This window comes from Eurosta solidaginis, chromosome 5, assembly GCF_040869045.1.
Source record: "Eurosta solidaginis isolate ZX-2024a chromosome 5, ASM4086904v1, whole genome shotgun sequence".
Lineage (NCBI taxonomy): Eukaryota > Metazoa > Arthropoda > Insecta > Diptera > Tephritidae > Eurosta > Eurosta solidaginis.
Genome location: NC_090323.1, coordinates 127,270,734 through 127,286,641, shown reverse-complemented (window position 1 = coordinate 127,286,641; position 15,908 = coordinate 127,270,734). Strand labels below are relative to the sequence as shown.

General features: G+C 35.9%; 2 protein-coding genes across 10 annotated transcripts in view; one reads left to right on the top strand and one right to left on the bottom strand.

The window, feature by feature from the left end:
- SMSr (Sphingomyelin synthase related) overlaps positions 1 to 1,792 on the top strand; it is a 208,580-nt gene extending 206,788 nt beyond the window's left edge. The window contains exons 5-6 of the mRNA XM_067788583.1: positions 791 to 957; positions 1,023 to 1,792. Coding sequence (XP_067644684.1) covers positions 791 to 957; positions 1,023 to 1,472 — 617 coding nt within the window. The 3' untranslated portion in view covers positions 1,473 to 1,792. The remainder of the gene's footprint in view (positions 1 to 790; positions 958 to 1,022) is intronic.
- Positions 1,793 to 9,745: 7,953 nt separating this feature from the next.
- Positions 9,746 to 15,908, bottom strand: part of LOC137251942 (folliculin-interacting protein 1) — a 428,398-nt gene continuing 422,235 nt past the window's right edge. For all 9 annotated transcript variants that reach the window (XM_067786986.1, XM_067786988.1, XM_067786982.1 and 6 more), the window contains 2 exons: positions 12,882 to 13,151; positions 9,746 to 12,818 (listed from right to left, as the gene is read on the bottom strand). In XM_067786986.1, coding sequence (XP_067643087.1) covers positions 12,612 to 12,818; positions 12,882 to 13,151 — 477 coding nt within the window. In that variant the 3' untranslated portion in view covers positions 9,746 to 12,611. The remainder of the gene's footprint in view (positions 12,819 to 12,881; positions 13,152 to 15,908) is intronic.

Genomic DNA, 15,908 nt, shown 5'->3' with positions numbered 1-15,908 from the left:
TCGAGTTAAGTCACTTAAACACAGAAAGTTCGAGTAACATATTTTATTGGTGTCTAAGACTTATAGCGTCCGTAACACCTCCTGATTCATATGATGGCCTATAACATCTTATTAATAATATCTGCAAATAATTAATCAAAAAATAAGTTTGTAGTTGAAATTATCGAAAGTCTGGATGAAAAGTTTAGACCCCAATATCTTTATGCAGGTAAATTTTGTTTATTATATTCACTTAAATTTTTTGGCTGGGGAGCTGATGGAGCAAAATTTACAAAACATTAGCTAGTGAACATCCATATAACAAGTTTTTTTTTTAATTCAGAAAGTCGGAAAATTTTGGATTACATGTTTTGGGACTTGCCGATAATTTTAGGGTACTGAGATTTGATCCTATTTAAAAGTTTCAGGTAGTACACCCATCAATTATACAATAACTATATTTTAACTGAGAATGCATAAAGGATTTTAAATATTTACTTGACGAGTCTGGGGATATGTTCCTTAATTCAAAATATTCTAAGCTATAAAAATACTGTGGTACAGAGATGTTACGAGAACGAAATAAAATATGCATAATTACGGTTGGAATTATCGTAATCCTAGAATTTTAGGATTACAAGTACAATAATCGTAGCCTAAAGAATTTAGAATACAATTACTGCATCCGTAATTTTATAAACAAAAATATTACAATTAAAGTAATCGTAATTAAAATGTAACCGTAATCGTAAGTTCCCTGGCTTTGATTTAATCATGCTTATATGTAATAAATATTTCCTTATATATACAGATACCCCTCGTAATTTGTATTTTTTACACACTCTAACCTGGCTATTAAATATGTTTGGCATATTTTTTATACTTGCCGCACACGAGCACTATTCAATAGATGTATTTGTTGCCTTTTACATAACATCGAGGCTATTTCTTTATTATCACACATTGGCCAATAACCAGGTAAATTTATGTTGTTATTATTTTTTAATATCTTATTGATCTCCATTTTTTGAAAATATCAATAGGCACTAATGTCACACGACTCGAATCGTACCCGCATATGGTTTCCGATGTTCAGCTATTTTGAGAGCTCTATAGATGGCATAGTTCCCAATGAATTCGAATCTGTCGGTGAACTTTTCGATACTATTTTTCTATTTGTCTTAAATCTAAAGGACACTTGTATGCTGACAGCACGTCGAAATTGGCTCTCCGACCTCCAGCATTATTTAATTAGACAAAATGCACCATTCCTTTTAAAAGCGCCGGAGGTGCCTAAATTAAGGATTAAACAACCGTATTTGCAACCACAAAATGTCGAAGCCTCTATGAGCAATACTCCAACACAACGCTATAATTTTAGTAAAAAATCGTCTCACGATGTTTTAACAGTGTCTAGTTTGATGCCTGAATGCGATATTGTACAGCAATCAACATTAGCTAAATGCGCACAAATTAACAAAAAACAACTTTAAATTATAATAATACACATCTAGCACAAAATCAGCATTTATTATATGCTATCTGGACAGCGAAATCAGATTTTGTAAAAAAAAATCTCAAAGCTTACAAGTTGGTATTGATGATCTTACACGTTACAAATTGTAGCTCGGGGCTATATATTATATTAACAAAATTCGAAGTTACGAATGCGCTACGTACATATGTTCAGAGCTATGGACACCGGTTAGCCACCTTCATAAATACACAAATTTTATAATTTGAGTTCAATAACTTGTAATTACTTCCGGAATGTGTACAAAAACCATAAAATAAATTTGGACTGTGGACGATACATTCATTTTCTCCTTATTATAATTCAGCGTTGCGCAAACTTTCTTTGAGTGGGATGTATACACATATGTATTCAAAAAAACAACATTCGCTAGCGTTACTTAACTTCGCCAGTGCATTATGTATGGGCAGGTATGTATGGATATATGTATGTACCAGCCGGACCCGTGCGCATCTTGCGCAACAAAATACAAAACATACATAGTTGCGAGTTATGAAAATATACAAATTTATTTTTCACATATACTCATATTATAGCTATTTACACATTGATATTAAAGATTCTAGCTACATACATATTTAAATATTTTTTCAATACTTCTTTGAATACAATATTAGACGTGAAAATAAAATCATTTATTTTTTGTTTGAATGTTTCTTGCATTGAAAGGGTAATATCCTCAAATCGTGTCATACCGTTTTCACACAGAAGCTTAACCAAATCACGATTCTATTTAATGAAATAATTAAGTTTCCCTTTTCATACAGGGCCTTTTGCTTCTTTAAGCGAACATCTGTCAGCAGCCCCAAAAAAATATTTCGTTTTTACAAAAAAGTAGTTAAAATGGAAAGCATCCGTTTCCTTCCTAACTATAAATACAATTAAAATAAAATGCATGCGCAACTACCCATAGATGTTGCACCTAACCAAATATGTGCCTATTTTCGAAAAAGCCATATTATCTTTTGCAGCAAATGCAGCGAAAATTAAATTATGATTTTTTCGTGTTTTTCTATTTTTTGTAAATTATTGAAAATAATTATTTTTGATTATCATTTGTTACATGGACAATAAAATTCGAAGCACCAAGCAAAACCGACTGGATATTTCACTCGATTAGGCATTCAATAAAGCAATAATGAGATAATTAAGAATGTGCATTTTGTATGGAAGATTGAGTTAAATTATGCCTTTAATGTAGAAAACTTGACTACTTATTTCATTAAACTTCTGTGTGAAATTGGCATTACTCTAGAAAAAGCTACATATAATTGCCCGTGCGAAAATACAGGGCTAGGCAAATATAAGCCAGCTTTGTCAAAGGTTTGACCTTGTGCTTTATTAATTGTCATAGCGAAAGCTACCTTTAACGGAAACTGTTTTCTTGCCATCTGGAAAGGTACAGCTGGATATGACGGGGTAAGTTTAATTCGAGCTGTAATTGCTATCTTTCCCGAGTTGATTAATTTGACAGTGATTGTGGTCTCTCCTAAATGAATGACGACCAACCTTGCACTATTATAAGTCCTGCTTTGGCATTAAGGTTACGAATCAGCATTAAGGTTACGAATCAGCATTACGATTGCATTTTTCTTCAAAAGAAGTTTATGGGGGGGCAAGCCGGAAGGATTTAGGGAATTAAGAAACTCAGTTGGATAACACTGAACATCATGAGTTTCATCTTTCTCAACTGTATCGCAACTCTACTCTCACCTGACAATAAATTAGATACAACAAACTCATTAAAAGTGGAGCAATCATCATTTTTTGGATATAAAATAGCTTTTGAATGAAAATTAGATATGTTTCCGTCATTTATTTCATTTGTTCCAAAGACTATAGCATTGAGGTTATTATGATCAATTTAGCATTTTCGAGGTATTTTAATCGTATCTTCGGATATATTTGATTGAATTTCTAAGTCACCATTTCCTAGTTTGAGAACCAGTTTTTAAACTCATGGTCATTATTTGCTCGCATATTTTGGATTAATCGTCGAATTTTTACTTTTGCCCGCAAGGTGAGCGTTTTATACAATTTTCAATAATTGAAGTTCTGGTCGCATGTCTAACAACGGGAAGAACTTGTCTAAAATCACCTCCAAATACAAATATTTTTCCCTCAAATGGCAAATTAACATTCATGATGTCTTTTAAAGTTTTGTCAACAATGGTAATTGCATCTTTAAGAACCATAGATAATTCGCCCCAAATAAATAAATCGGTTTCACGCAAAATACAAATTTAACAACTTACCACGTACGTATGTATGTAGGTATTTAACTTAAACTTCAAATCAAAAATCAACAGAAATCAGCTGTTCTTATTTGCTTATATGCGGCTACGATGTCACCATCAAAAATATGAAAGTTGTATGTACGAATGTTTTATGAACGTATCTATGTATGTATATAAAATTCTCTTGTCAAATATCAACAGAAATCAGCTGTCAATCAATTAAAACGTACAGCTTGCACTGCCATCTAGCGTTATGCAGTGCAAATATTCACAATAGAGCCATAGTACAAATAGATTTCTTTGTGTGCTCACAATCGTTTATTTTTAACAAATTATTTTAATAATATATAGCTAAACAAAAGCACTACGACCAAAACTGCCCAAAGATCGCTAATAGCCGGAATCTCCATCTTTGCAACCAAAACTTTATTTATAGATTTGAATTCCAAATATGAGCAAAAAAGGATCCGCACATAAAAACAGCAATTAGAAATAATATATGATGTATTTAATTTCATATCAGCTTGACATACAGTGGCTTGCAAAAGTATTTTGCATGATTGTTGTGTAAACAGCCAACAATTTCAATGCCAAATGAGTAAACCAGTTAATATGCTACCCTGTAACAAAAATAGTCTAAATTTTAATCAACACAAAAGGGGCATTTGCTAATTGTTGCTGACAGAGCAACTCACACGACTTAATACAGGTGTGTGTACAACGCACGACTAAACCAAATTTGCATTCAGGCAAATTAGCTGACATTGCGTTTCCCACAGTCACAGCTCAACACACATATGCAGGTACATATTTGTGTCGAGTTGTATGTAGGTATGTAAGTATGTATGCTTAAAGTAAATATGTATGTAAGAATATGTTTAGAATAATTTAGTATAAATAAGCTAACAATATTTGAATAAAGATTCATTCACTCATTGCACTTACACCTCACAAAACACGCTATTCATTTTCCACCTTGTATATGGCGATCCTGCCAATGATTCTGGTGGCTGATTTTTCAGCCTAAGTTCATTACAGGCAAGAATACGTCTTGTATATGGCGATCCTGCCTTGATTATACTGGCTGATTATTCAGCCTAATTCATTGGCAAGGATAATACTGGCTGATTATTCAGCCTAAGCGCTACATATATATACACATACAACACAAATACTACACAAATCATACAACAGCAACAAAAAACCGACAGTACTAAGCGGTGCTCCAAATTGCCAAACATTTGTCGAGTGCAGCCGCGGCAAGCGAAGTGGAATAATATTTGCCGGATAATTGGGAAGAAATTAAATACACAGCAAAAAATAAAAAGGACAAAACTCAACAAAGGCAGCAAATATGTATTATAATAATTAACATTAATATTTATTTTTAGCAATAACAATATTCCGGCAACCTAACGGCTTCCTGTTGACAAGCAAAAATGAAATTTTTGCAGTAAAAAAAATTGTTTTCTCATAATTAACATAAAAAACCAAGACCAGTAATATAAATATTAGGGTGTCGAAAAAAAAAATATAACGTAAAATTTTGTAAAACTATTGATTTTAAATCATGGAAAGACCTAGGAAGATTAAAACTTATGTAAAAGGCCCACTTGAGGACCTTAAAACTGAAATTGAAATGGTAGATGGAGAAAAAACTCTAGTATGGTTGAAAAATTATTGGAAACTTATTGATATGCCTATGGAAACAACAATATGGAATGTAATACTGTTTTCACACAGAAACTTAATGATCTCATTTCACCTGCTAATGAAATCGTAAATTTTTTGCTTTCACACAGAAGTAACTGCTCGATTAGTATATAGGATGAGACAGACAATCATGGCGGAACGATACAAGGTGGGAGCATGGTGACATACCTACAAACAAAAAAAATTCCATGTACTTGTAAATTCGATGGACAAATGTCAAAATCGTACTGCGCCGGTAGTTGATGTATCAAATCAAATAAAAAAGGTTATAATCAGCTGTTCGATGCGGCCACCTTGTATCGTTCCGCCATGCAGACAATGACATTTGCTTTGACAAATGACATTTTTAAGCACTGAACACACCAAAAACTAAGAAGCGGAAACGGAAGCGGAACGCTACCAACAGAGTTGCATTGTGCTTTTGACTTCATTAGGCATTCGATTAGCTACTAATGAAATAATAATAGATTCGAATTTTGTAGGGAAGATTGAGCTCAATAAGCGTCTTAATGTAGAAAATTGCCTTTATTATTCAATAAGCGTGTGTGAAAATAGTATAAGAAACCCACAAGCAACAACACCTGAAAGGTTATATAGGTTGGAAGTCAAATTTATGGGAAGAACGGACTAATATAATGACAAAAAATAATAAAAGAAAAAAAACAAAACAAAAATGTTTCTTCATATTTTTTTTTTACGATGGGAGGCCAAAAATAGAAAAACCAACGGCAAACGTTGTAAACTCAGTCCAAGTGGTAGACCATACTAATGCACTAGATACTATTAAGGTCATGCTTCTAATCATCTGCGTAGTTAGTTGCATTAGTTTGTTTCTGAAACTTTACTCAACCCTTAACAAATTCTTAAAAAAGCGATATGCCAGCCGCATCGACGGTTTAGATAAGGCTTAACAAACTTTTTATCTGCCATCCCCAATGGGCAAATGGGAAGATACCGTTAAACTACTCATAGAAGAAAAAACGATAGGAGAAAAATCTTTCAAATGTATTAATAAAAAGACAAAAGTAAAGGCAGAAACAGTAGTAAAGCATCTCAAAATAATAGTTGAAGCATTTAACAAAATAGGAAAAACAATACAACAGTTAAATGGTAAACTATACGGCAATCGAAAAGAGCAAGCATATCAAATTTTAGAGACAAATTGGTGTCCTCACTGGCAAGATATGATATAGAATTCATAGTACCAACGAGTTTCAAAAAGGAAATAGAAATAGACTTTAGCACATTCCTGCTGGAGTCAGCCTCCGACTTAGAAGAGGAACCAGAAGTAGAACAAAAAGAAGAACAAAAACAGGAACAAAAAGAAATTTTATTAGAGACGCCAAACTACCAAACAAGAAAAGACAAAATGGCACAAACCACAGTAGAATTCTTAAAAACGGCTTCGTCAATTCTGCCTGAGTTTGATGGTAAGCCTGAGAACTTACATAGTTTCTTAGACGCACTAGATATCCTAGAACAAATTGAGGATACTCACGAGACCATAGAGTCCATGATAAAAGCTAAGCTCAAGGGAACAGCTAGAAACCTTTTGAGCACTGAAAATTCAATACTAGCAATAAAGCAAAACTTGAGTTCAGCAATTAAAGGTGAATCTGTAGAAGTTTTGACGGCAAAACTCCTAAACGTCCAACAGCGCAGTAAAACAGTTAACCAGTACACTGCCGAAATCGAAAAATTAACAAAATCGTTGGAGGGTGCTTACATATCTGACGGTCTTGCACCTGATTTGGCAACCAAATATGCCACACAATCAGCTGTAAAGGCTATGTGTAAGAACTCGGCTAACGAAAGAATTAAACTGATAATGCAAGCAGGAACGTTCACATCTATGAAGGAGGCTATTACACAATTCGCGAATAGCTGTACTGAAGTCACGGGTAACTCAAATACAGTGTTACGCCTGACGCGCTCAAAAGGTAACTTCCGAAGAAGCTACCGAAATAATAATTATCGAGGTAACCAAAACCGAAGATATTATGGTAATACTAACAGATATAATAATAACAATAGTAATAGACAAAATAATAATTTCCCAAGACGCAATTTTGGAGGTCAGTCAAGATCATCTAATCAGAGTAACACGAGCAATCTCCGTAATATAAACCAACAGGAAAACCAGCAAACTCCACTCCAACAGTAAATTCTAATGTAATAAAGTATATACATTCAACTTGCATCTAAACAGCTACATATCTTCCAATACCACTCTAAATAAGTCAACTTCAACGTTCCTGATAGATACAGGAACGGATATCTCAATAATAAAGAAGGGTCAAATTGACAGTAATGTCACGACAACTAACTCACAGATTTGAAAGCTATTGACCGAGGCATAACAAGCACACTTGGAACAGTAAAAGCAGAACTAACAGATGATAGTCTTTTAATCAGTGTTGTTAAACGATTAAAAGATTAAAAAAACGGGGTTTAGAATGCGGTCATTTAGAAAATAAGACAAGGAGTGGTCGGCCAAAATAGTTGACGGTGTGAGAAAAACGTCAAATTTTAGAAGAAAGCCGTGAAAACCCTTTTCCATCGGCTCCGAAAACAAACGCGAAACTTCGAAGGGTTCATATAACAAATAATGTTAAAGAGCGAGTACCACGCAAAAAGCCCTAAATTTCAAAAGTTAGTAAAAAAACGCCTCTTAATCGCTAACAAGAACAAAACCAAGGAAATTACTTCGGGGGCTGTATGTCCGCTCAGGGAGTAGGGAAATTAGGTGAAGATGACGTGCGCTAACATACATTTTTGTTGAAAAGAGATCTTAAATCTACTTTGCTCGAAGAGTTGGAAAAGATTCCTACAAAATTTCGCAGAAAGCCGGTGGAATCTATAATAAATCGTTTTGATACTATTTTCAAAAATAATGGCTACCACACAATGCATTAAATGTTGTGAAAAGCGAAAAACTTTTGTGAGCAAAGAAATGTGGATTTTTTTTGTTTTGTTAAGATCACTAGGGTAGGCACCTTGTCGTTGGTGTGAGGGCTTAGTCGAACTCAATAGCCTCCGACTCCGAGGCGGAGCGGTTTAGGTCTGGCATCTGCGCCATTTCGCCTCATAGGAGGTGGTGGGATATCGGTGACCAAGAACTGCCAAGTCCCTAATTCAGGGTGTTATGCGGACCGATCCTATTGGACGATTTGCGGCGAGGGGATACATTTGGCTGTATTCGAACGGAGCCTTCCCGATACCGGGCCACCTCGGGAAGACTTGATGGCCTTACCATAGTAAGGGGCACTGCTGTGGCGGACGGTTATTTCGCCGTATATAAGACAGGACCGTCAAGCCCGCCTTGTCAGGCAGGTGGTCGTACGACCAAGATGATCGACTCATTATCTAATTATATTAAGGACGATGATAAGGGGAGGACTGAGTCGCAAGCCAAGGACGACAAAAATGTATTAAGCGATGCGTCGGACTAGGGGAGCGAGATTAGTGCTGCTTCAATGAACTCCGTGTTGGAAAAGCATACAAATGAGAACGGAGCAGTGGAGTGGAGAAGGGTACGGAACAGAGGAAGTAATAGAGCTCTGCCGTAGTACCGTGCAGCACTAAGAACTGTCCAACGCCTGGGAGCAGTGGTCGACCCAACAGAAGTGGCGATCCAGCGCTTTGAATGGGCTCATGAGGCGGTAGAAGTAGATCCCTATATTAGTTGCAGAACTCTTCGATTTAAGTAACTGTAAACTTAAAATCTCTTTCAACTACCCTCTAAGAATACTCAACTCCTTACTCCGCCAAGTTGCTAAACTCTTCCAACTCTAATGTGGTAACCTCCCTAGTCTTCCTGCTACAAATTTCTGGAATTTGTATCAGCCCGTGATCCTACGGTTCACAAAGGTTTTTCCCTTATCCACCCTCTTTTTATAGGGATGCTGAAACATATATGTAAATAGTCCCTTAGGCACAGTCTGCATCACGCCCTGGATTGGCGGTTGGCAGATTTTGGTTACCGACATCTCATGAAGCGAAGTAGTGTAAATGCAGGCCCCTAAATAGCTCAGCTCCATAGTCGGGCGATATGGAGTTCGGCTAAACCCTCACACCAAAGACAAAATGACTGCTACGGTGAAGCATAAATAAAGATATATAACTTTTTAAGGTAGAAATACTAACGCTCTCCTGTAAAATTTTGATTTTTGCGCTTACGATAACATTGAAATATCGGCTGGATATAACAATAGCTTGGTGCGATATTACTCGGAGGGGATTTGTGGTGGGTTAACTTTTAATTTTTAAAATTTTACGCGAATTGAATTGAAACTTTTGTTTATTATTTTCAGTACTTAGTAAAATACAACGTATAGTTATAATTAATTAAAATGAATTTAGTGCCTATTATACTTATTCATAGCTCTTATATATCACAAGATCTAACCAGCGATCATACCTGTTATATTGCTTTTAAATATATACATTGCATACACCCTGCTCCTGAACGAACGAAAGTTTGCTAAAAAATTACACCAAGTGCTGCAAACGCTACTTATGCATGCATATTTTCACCATTTCCATTCGTACAATACTCAATACACCTAAAACTGAATACGAAACTCTGGGCTTTTATCCAGATAAACATAAGTTTGAAACAGGGGTCAAATTTCTACCTCGCATAAGGGATTCAAATAATTAAGGTTATTTATTTGTCTGTACCCATAACGCAGAGGGAACTTTGACGAGATTCCAGGGGTGTAGCGTAATATATAGCTTCTCCAACCCAATTGTCAACCTCACCTTCGACCGGCGAATCCCGTTTCACTAACAGACGAGGCTCTGGTGACCCCAAGCTCCTCATGGAACTTAGGGGTGGGGAGGGAGGGATGGCCTGAAGCTTTAATGTGGCCATATAAATCGTTCCCAAGATGGTCGGGCTAGCACCTCAATGGTGCTGTTTTACCGGATCTGTATCCGACAAAGGACCATCACATCGATAACACTTCCCAAAGTCTTCGGGGAGTAACCTTATCGCTACAACAACAACAACAACAGGGAACTTTGACCTCTGTGCAACACGCCTAAACCGTCTCCAATCAGGAACAAAATCTGTATGTTATAATATTGGCCGTGGTATTACCGTTAGAAATGGTGAGATTGAAAACACCCAATAAACGAACAGTTTCTCCCCTTGAAATGACAATAAAAAAAATAAACATCAGCCGCGATATACCTTCGAGGAGATTTAGATCGATATTCTCTTCCATGGTGCTATTTTTAAATTTTTCCTACAAATTGACTGTAGGTACTTACATGTTTTATGACGATTTCGAACGGCAAGGCAGATGGACTTTCGCTTTTGTGGCAAAAATAAACCACTGACGAGGAGGCGACCCGCCTTGAAAAACTGTTTCTAAAGTATTTAAAGTTTCATTTCCTGGAATTTCAACTTAGAACCTTCGATGTGGTAGGGGTGCCAGCTCCCACCAAACCACGATGTTAAAACAATCACATATTAATTTTGGTCCAGGTTGGACACAATTGAGGCGTGTGGCACAGCTAAAATACTGCTACGTAGATTAAAAATATTATTAGTATTACCGATGTTGGGTTTTAGATACAAAAAAATTGTCTTGAGTTTTCGTACCTCGATAGAAATTTGAGCCCTGTGCGACACAGCTTAACCATCTTTAACAGAGACCAAAATTAATATGATATGCTTGGTATTGCTATTTCAAGGGGGTGAGAGTGAAAAGTCTCTATTCGGGTTATAAGGACCCGATAATTTTTGAATGGGCCCGCTTGTGGTCTTTTTATCGCGACCTTTCTAAAAAGGGTTGTTTAAATTTTTACCTTCAAATATCCTCTTATCACTTTATTCAAGTTTGACTATGCTAGGCTTTGTAAACTATTTTAAAAACTTACTTCTTTAATAGGAGTATAACGGTGTACCGCGATTAAATTGAAAAATAAATATAAAAAATAAAACTCTGACGAATACGGTCGCAGTTTTAAAAGAAAAAAAGCAGTTGACAATTTTCGTCATGAAATGAAAATATGGTGCCTCGTAATGCATCATAGCATGCAGTGAAACTGCCCACTCAAATGATATAAGCAACAAAATGTCAACACTTTTTTTGGGTTTAAATTCAAATTGATCAGAATAAAATCCCATACAAAGTGGCATTTTCAGTTTATGATATCGTTTTTGAAAAACCATAGAACCGATATGTGCAGCAAGTAATGGGCGTACTGAAATGCAAGAGGTCTACATATTTTCGAAAAAGGATAATCTAGGAGAAAGCCTTAATTGAAGTGGCACATCAATTTTTGGTGTAATTTTTTTAAGCAATCTATCGTTCGTTCAGGTGCAGTGTTTGAATTCAATGTAAATTAAGGCGCAACTTATGTATAACTCAAAGCAGCGCAACAAGCCATCTTTTCCACTGTAAACCAAAATTCGTATAACACAAGAGCATTCACTAATATCAGGGGATTACAGTGAGGCCCGGGTTTTCAGTGCGAGTTTAAATTCCAGTTAAAGTTGACTAGAGTTTAACCATGCCACTTTGCCCGCTTAAGCTGAGCAGCAAAATTTTATTTATATCGAACAAAGTGACAGGGTTAACTTCTAGTCAAATGTAACTTTACTTCGCCTTAGGCCCGGTTTTCAGTGCGAGTTTAAACTGCATTTAGAGTTGAATCTTGTCACTTGGATCGATAACATACCATTTTACTGCTCGATTGTTTAAGCGACCAAAGTAGTAGAGTTTCAAACTAGTAAACTTTAGCTGGAATTTAAACTGAAAGCTCGGGTCTAAATCTGAGTGGCTTTGCGATTTTTTGGTATTACCTAAAGCGCTACATAATTGGCCCCTAAAACAAACGAAAAATCCCTAGAATATTTGAGTGCCTTCGAGCCCAGTAATTTTATATTACATGTTAATTTGATTATTACACAACAAATCCACAAGCTAGTGACAGCTAGAACCTTTGACAATTACCGATGTTGCTCAAATGGAATTTGACACTTTGGGTAATTCGCAACACTAATGCGGTGATTAACATATCGAAAGCACTCTCTCTCTAAAAATAATTTGACTACAAATCGAGATGACGTTACTACACCTAATTGTAGTATATGTATTTATCCAAACCAATCGTTTCATCTGAAAAGTAGATTGTCATCTGAAGCTTATACCACACTTTTTAGTGATTTGTGGTGTATGTATGGATGCGATTGATAGCAGCAATGGTACATCATTTTCCGTAAGATTAAGTGCTGTAGTTACTGAACTTAACTGACAAAACTCTGTTTCGAGTAGATAGGCAGCCAATGATTCTGATTGTAAGTAGATTTCATGCATTTTCGATTCAATAAATGACAAGCACTGCATACAGAGAAAAATATTATTGTTTATATATATTTTCCAACTAAGATTGATAACACTAACCTCATAGGCGCATATACCAACGTTGTTCATGGCAAGAACAGTTTCTAACATGCTTGAAACTAATTGTGACATCCCCACTGGTATACTCTGTTCTCCCGCATATGGAAAATGCTGAAGCTGTGATGAAATTAACCTCACTTCCCATTTTTCCATGTTAGCCACAATTGCCACATTTTCTACGGGTAACGAGATTAGGGATGCAGTACGTGCCGATAGAAGAAGATCCTCGTGCAGCGTCATTTGCCATTTTTCTGGAGGTGCAAAAGTTCCCTAAAAAATCAAAGTTTTTTTTTTTAACAAAATATCAAATTTGCTTGCGTGATTATATAAACAATTCTAAGGTAATTCTTTACTTTAACTCACAAGCTAAAATTCCAAATATATCAGGAGAGGTGTCAAAACACGCGCGGAAATGTCAAAAGACATTTCCAAAACACCGAAAAATTACCCCGGTTCGCTCCAAAATGGTGAGTGGGATCCATAGCATTTTTAAGCGGAGCACCTTTCTGCATTGGCGACCCTGGGCCGCGCTTATAAAGAACTACCGTGGGTGGGTCCAACACCGGTTTCCAGATCAAAACTATACCCACGCAAAACACTTTCCTTCACAATTGTTTTGGTGGGAAATTACAACAACCATATGAAAATGTTCAATTTCTTTTGCAAATATATCTTGACAGAAATTAGAGCTTACGATTTCTCGAACATGTTCGATAAGAGATTTCTCGCGAGTCTCGCGAGATTCTCGAATCTCGAATTACTCGTAAGGCTCGCGAGCTTCTCGACATTCAACTTAATCGATTCATTGGCTGTTTTATATAGAGCTTGCGATTTCTTCTGGAGCACAAGCCAAAATGTCCGCAAAACCACAAGTAAAAGACCCCGAAATGTATAGAATATTACCAATGCAGCGACTGAATCGAAAGTCGAGAAGATCGCGAGTATTACGAGTAATTCGAGATTCGAGAATCTTGAGAGAAGCCGTGTTCTTGATGTCTCGTTTAAAAATAAAATATTGCGAACAAAATTATATGTATAATAAATATGTTTTGAGTTAAATGTCATTGAAGCAATATAATCCATGATTCATGATTGAATCATGAATATAATCAACAAAAAAGTCACAAGTAAAAAAAACCAAGTGTATAAATACTGTCCATACAGCGATTAAGTAAGAATGTCGAGAAGCTCGCGAGATTTACGAGTACTTCGAGACACGAGAATCTCGCGAGAAGTCGAGTTCTCGATTTCTCGGGTCTCGAAAATCTCGCTTGTGTTCGAGAAGAAATCGTAAGCTCTAACAGAAATAAAATTTTCAGTTTTCGCTTTCTGATTCGTGGTCATGGGTGGAAAGCGCGTCTTTTAACAAATCTCTCAATATATTTGGAGCTTTAGCAGTTGTGAGCAAAAATATGAGTTGTCGGAATTTTTAAAAATTAAAAACAGTGAAATTCTTATTTTGCTTTAACTTCTCTATTTTATCTTCGACTCAAAGGAGTGATATACATATTCATTGTAAACCTTAACAAGTAGCGTAACTCATACGGCCCATACATGACACAAAAACCTTGCGCAAATATAAAACGACGAAATTTGTGCAAATGAAAGTTTTTACATACACGGCTCAAAAACACTACGCAATATTCATTTTTAAAGTAGCGCAACAAATGAAACATGTATTTTAATTGTATAAAAAAGGCATTAATTTTATAAAAATTCACTATTTATTTTCCACAGTGCTGGTAATTCACGGTATTAGTCGAAAAACTCGCACAGAAGCATTTATTTTCCATTGTATTTATAAAATATATATTTTAATTGCAAGACCAGCTCAACTCATTGCAGCACTGCGCAATATTCATTTTTCAACTACCGCAACATATGAAACATGTGTTCTAATTGTATAAAAAATTATTATTTATTATTGAATTTGTGTGAATTCCTGTTAAAAGCTAGAGATGGTCCTTACGCCTTCGATATTAACATTTTTAAGCAACAATTACTGATGTTATATTATCAGAAACCAAAGGTAAACTGTTTAACATTCACCACACACGAAGAAAAAAGCATGTGCAATATTTGCAGACATGCGTAAATATCAAAATCGTTTTGATTTTAGCGCAGTTCTCTGCGCAAATAGCGCAACCAGTGCACACACCGGGCAAATCCTTGTGCAAATTGGTAATTGGCACAAGGATACTTGAGCCGTGTAATTGGCGTATCACAGTTGATCCCTCAAACTTTGCACACACACACAAATATTACTAACGTGCATGTTACGAAAATTCAAGTTGAGACATAAACTGTGATAATTTTGGAATATATGGCATTTAGGGCATATACCCGCGGTTCAGTCCGCACGAAATGCGAGTTACCACGGTTTGTACTTGAAAACAGTACCGAGACCGTCCAGAAAATAATCTTTAAATAGTCCAAATAAACCACGAAATATTCGTAGTCGCGGAGACAAGCACACAATGATAAACAGAAGGAAGGATATACTGGAAAGGTAAGATTCAATACTCCCCTGAAATACTTCTTTTTTTTTTTGGAAATTATATAGTAATAGTTCCTAAAAACAAGGGACAGAATCGAGCGATAATTAAAAATTGTTCCGTAGCAGTACTTTCGATATGATTTCCAAGACTGTCCTGAAATACTTTCGAAAGCAATCTTGAAACTATATGGAGATAGTCCCGAAAGAGTATTGACGATAGTTTTACGAGAACAATACAGAAAATGATCTGTCCCGAGAAAATCTCGATTTGTAAAAGGTTCCGAAATAGACCTATAAAATCTTGGAATAGTCCCTAAAAGGTTCCTAAAGTTATCCCGAAATAGTCCTAAAGTAATGTATAAATAGTCCTGAAACAATTCCGAGCACAAGTCTTGATATAATATCGAAATGGCTCCGATATTATTCCAAAAATAATACGAAAATTATCACGGCCGCCACCGTGGTGTGGTGATAGCGTGCTCCGCCTACCACACCGAAGATCGTGGGTTCAAGTCCCAGTGAAAGCAACA